The sequence below is a fragment of the Buceros rhinoceros genome, unplaced genomic scaffold (assembly GCF_000710305.1).
Source record: "Buceros rhinoceros silvestris isolate BGI_N320 unplaced genomic scaffold, ASM71030v1 scaffold18217, whole genome shotgun sequence".
Lineage (NCBI taxonomy): Eukaryota > Metazoa > Chordata > Aves > Bucerotiformes > Bucerotidae > Buceros > Buceros rhinoceros.
In genome coordinates, this window is record NW_010423023.1 from 36,063 (window position 1) to 41,021 (window position 4,959).

At 46.8% G+C, this 4,959-nt stretch overlaps 1 protein-coding gene across 1 annotated transcript; it reads left to right on the forward strand.

Annotated features, from left to right (window-relative positions):
• Positions 1 to 3,526: 3,526 nt before the first annotated feature.
• SLC10A1 (solute carrier family 10 (sodium/bile acid cotransporter), member 1) lies at positions 3,527 to 4,740 on the forward strand (the record flags this gene model as incomplete). The annotated part of the gene is made up of 2 exons (XM_010140293.1): positions 3,527 to 3,816; positions 4,530 to 4,740. Coding segments are annotated over exons 1-2 (501 nt in total), but the record flags the coding sequence as incomplete, so codon positions are not given.
• Between the last annotated feature and the right edge of the window lie 219 nt (positions 4,741 to 4,959).

The window sequence follows — 4,959 nt, forward strand, 5'->3', positions numbered from 1 at the left end:
GCAGGAACACTTGAAGAGCAAACAACTAGCAGGCATTTTTTCAATTATTGGAGTAGTTGAAACATTCTTCTACAGCCCTGCAAAGACAAAGGATGAGAGCGTTACAACATCATCATTTTAAAACCCTGGGCTGTACTGAGTTTGCAGGCAGGGGGGTCTGGGCACTGCCAAGGCGGTGACACTTTATAGCCTCTTAATTGTTTGACTTGACCCTTCTTGCATCTTCTGACAAAATTCAGCATACAGCTAAAAGGCAAACACAGTGAAAACAAGCATTTCCTTAGGAGGGCTGGGGATCTGCTGGGAAAAAAAACAAACAAACAAAAAACCTGAAGGGAGGGATTGAAAGAGCAAAAGAATTGCTGTGAGCTTTGCTCCTGCATTTTCTTCTAATTCCTATGGAACTTGCCCATGCACTACTTAGCCCTTACTTGTGCCTGGAAATCTTGTAGATGCCCAAGGAAAAAACAAAATGCATGCAGTACTGCAGACCACTTGCTTATCCAGGGCTCCAGCAACAAGGCTGGGCAGTACTCTCTGCCACCTCAGTGACACAGAGGTCTCTAGGCACTACCTACAATTTACAGGAAACAATACTTGTTCCCAAGCGTGGTGGTGTGGTGCTCATGAGGGGGTAGGAGAAGCTGCGGGCATGGACATGCAGATCCACTGGGAGCTGCTGGCATGCCTCTGTCCCAAGCTGCTGCAGGTATTGCTCCTCCTATGCATCGTGGGATGCCCATGTTGGGCTCCAGAGGTGTTGGCGGTGCTTTTTCAGCCTGGCTGCCAGCCTGGAAAATAAAGTTTCCAACCAATGCAAGAACAAGACGGGAGGAACAGGGAGGACAGCTCTGACATTCCTGCCTGCGGCCAGCGGTGTTTCCAGAGCAATGGGGCTGGAGAGGCTGAGCCTGCTGAGCTCCCACATGAATAGGAGTGATGGACACATTCCTGCAGCGTTATAATGCCCATCAGCAAAGGGGTTAGAACTTGGCCATGTTGCAGCAAACTTCCCCAGTTAAAATCCCTTCCCCAGCTCTGTAACACAACTATTCTGTAACAACTTTCCTATCTACGCGGCTCTTTTAGAGCCAGGCTTTATGTTCTGCAAGCAAAAGGACAAGATTTTGCCAAGGAGAAAGATGTTCTTGAAGCAGAAAGACTGAAGCGTGCTACCATTCCCTGGGCTTGGCCACATCCACAGGCACGTCAGGTAATGGCATTCGCTTTGCTCTAGTTTAATCTGCACAGCTCTGTATGTTTCTAGAGTACCCCACCAGAACTGCGGGTTGGCCAAGGTTGATTTGAAGGCAATAAATGCCTTGAATGAAGGCAAAACTTGCAGAGGGATCAAGGAACATAGCACCTGGGGACACGGCAGGCAACGTGCCATTCCCCGGTGTTGTGAAAAAGGAGGAAATAAAACTGGTCTTATAAGGCCGACATCGAATATGCGAGATGAGCAAAGTCAGGGGGCGTGAATAACGACGGTTTATTTACTGAGCAACATTTACAAGTTCTTTCTGCATTGCTGTTGATAAACAAACTGCAGAGTTAGTTATGGCTTATTTACCAGAGAGACAGCACAGGTCTGATACTGAAGAAGCTACAGCCTGTCTGTTGTAGCTGGCTAATTTACAAGTTCTTTCTGCATTGCTGTTGATAAACAAACTGCAGAGTTAGTTATGGCTTATTTACCAGAGAGACGCACAGGTCTGATACCAAAGAAGCTACAGCCTGTCTGTTGTAGCTGGCTAGTTGGTACAATGAGCCCGTTAATGCACGAACAATGCAACAGAAATAAGTATAATCATGATTATAACCACTCAAAATACACCCGGGGAGAATAGTGTCACTCAGCGTAGGCTGAGGTGGAGAATCGTACCCAGTGGGGGGGCGGAGACGGGGAGCGAATTCATCAATCTGTCCGTCGGTATGGTTCCGAGTCTTCTCCTGTCCCAATTTAGGGCAAATATTGGGCAATATTTATACCTAGTTTTTTACATTACATCATTGGTGTAGACATGCAGGGTGGGACAACTGTAGACAAGCTTATCACTTACGTTAATCGCACGAAGTCCGCCAATTTACAGCTGCACGGGTAGAGGCAACCGCTCGTTTTGTCCACAGTGGAAAAATGGAAGAATGAGACCACCGGACCTCCGCCCAGGTTCAAACTCCTCCAGGACATTCAGACAACACCTAACACCAGATATGGATCTAGTGATAGTTGTAGTTCTGATTGTCACCTTGCCCAGTGCCAGATTTTATCAGCAAAGAGTTCGCAGGCATCCAGCTGCATGGTGTACATGCCTGACGTGACTTGGACTTTGTGCTGGGACTGTCCTCTGCAAACCCAGCGTGGCAGATGCAGGGAAGCACATTCCCTGTACAGCCAGGGACAGTGAGCAGCAGAGCGATGAGCAGAGGTCACCTCTGCAACAGCTGGAGGAAAAACCTTCATCAGCCACCTCTCTAGTCCCTCTTCCTGCCCCAGCACCAGCTGCCCGGCTCCCGTTTCCCTGCACACCAGAGCATGAGTACATGTTGTACTTGCACTGAAAGCACAAGGCGGGTACCAGCCCAGTGTGGGTAAAAGCCACCTCAGTGCCTTTGCTTGGAGAGTTTGGGTGATGCCTGCACTCCTGGTGAAATCATGGTGCAGAGCACCTCAGCTCCTGAAAGCAACATTGCTACTGCAGCAAGCACAACTTTGCACTGCAGAGGTCAGTCGTGGCTCCTGCCGTGCAGAACCTCCTCTCGATGCTAAGGAGGGAATATTATTTGTAGGGCTTGGAGAATTCATTCCGATATGCAATCAAAAAATTTCTAGAGTGTCAGGCTTAATGCATAAGAAAGAGAGTCATGAAGCACCCTAAGAGCTTACTAGTAAAATTACTTGTCCATGGAGGGAGTTTCTTCTTAGCCCTCCTATCAAGAGATTGATTTACGTTCAGAAGAAGGAGGATTTTATAAATCTCTTTAAAAATGAAGTACTCTGGTTGCATCATGTTTTTAAGCATTGGCCTTGGCAGTATCTCATGGGTGAGAGTCCTTCTGGTCTGTTTTCCCTTGTATGAAGTGCTCGTCTTTACCCGTTTTGAACAAGTTTCCCTGTCACTCTCACCGGTTATGTCCTCATTCTCTACAGTGACAGTGGATGCCCAAAGAGGTGGAGGACCAAAGCAGAAGCTATACAAACTGCATGACACATTCCTGAAGTGAGTGGGGTTCGCAGCTGATTGTCCAAAACACGGATTTCTGTTTCAACAGCTGCTGAATGGTACAGGTCGTGGCCTGAAAGAGAGCTCATTGCTTTGCTTACGCTAATTGGATGTTACTTGGGGTTCTGAATCAATCTTCCTCACCTTCCAGGCTACTTACAGAAGAAAGGGTCTCTAAACCCCTCAGTAGGATGAACAAGACCAAGGGGACTTTTGAGAGCCCAGAGCTTTGGAGCCCAGATCGCACACAGGGCACTTCCTTGGCCAGTGTGGCACCATCATTTGCGCTCGGCCGGAAGGCCATGGACAAAACCCTGAATGTGATCCTTATTGTGGTCGTCTTCGTCGTCATGGTATCTCTGGGGCGTACAATGGAGATAGCCAAGATCACAGCCCACCTCAGGAAACCCAAAGGAGTGGCGGTTGCCATAACGGCTCAGTATGGCATCATGCCCTTGACAGCATTTATATTGGACAAGCTCTTCCAGCTGAGCGCTACAGAATCCCTGGCCATCCCCATGCGTGGCTGCTGCCCAGGAGGAAACCTCTCCAACATCTTTAGTCTGGCACAGAGAGGGGAGGTGGACCTCAGGTAAGGAAAGCTGAGTTTGTGTTCATTGCTCAGGCCAATCTAGTCATATGACTGGTTCGGAAACTAGTTTAGTCCACGTTAGCAATCTCCAGGAAGCTGAAAGACTGAAATACTAATTCTAGACTATTTTTAAAGCAACTGTATTGCTCAATGAGGATTTTTGTCCCCATTTTACAATAAAATGGGATTTTGTTCCTTTCTCTGAAGCATATGGCATGCTGATCTTGAGGTGGGTGCAGAGACATTTTTCATCTCCACATAGCAGTTCATAAATCATATATACACTACAGCTATCCATTTAGCAGCATATAGTTCTGCGTAAACCAAGCACACTGTCTGAAGAGGCTGCATCAGTGAGAAATGTTTAACTAGCAGAACACCACTCTCCAACAAACCCTAGCGATTAAACAAGATCCAGGGTGAAAATACAAAGTTCTACTTTCTCTGCCACTTGTGAATTTATGAAATGTGATCTGTACCCGTAACAAGGGTCCTTTCTGAGCTTGTCTAGAATTTGAGTCATCTTCTCCCTTTTCTATTCATATCACATCCTTCTACAACCTGACAGTGATGTTGGGGAAATCTCAATGACAGGCTGGGAAAGAGTGAGGTAAAGTTGTATGTTAAAACCATGTGTCCAGGTTAGTAAAAAAATGTGCATATCCATTTTAAAAGTGTCATTCTTCAACTGAGGGGTCCTTTCTTCATCTCAGCGTTGTAATGACCACATGCTCAATGGTCCTGGCAATTGCACTAATGCCTCTGCTTCTGTACCTCTGCTTGGGAGGACTATACAAGGGTGATTTGGAGGGCAAAGTACTTTACAAAGGAATAATCACCTCCCTGGTCCTAATGCTAAACGCCTGTGCCATCGGCATCGTCTTGAATGAGAAGAAACCACAGAACACTGGCTTTGTCATCAAGGTGAGAAGTATCCTGTGCTAGCTGCCTTTCAACCAAAGGCCTCAAAGAAGTTTTCACACATAGAGGCACAGAAATACTGACTCCTTAAAGCATGCCACAAATCAACAAAAGTGTTGAGGATAGTAGTCAAGACATCCCATTCACCACTTTAATCAGTGATAAACCTCTCCATACTGTCACCCGGAAGGAGAATGATTTCACCTGGGGTCCTGACCAGAA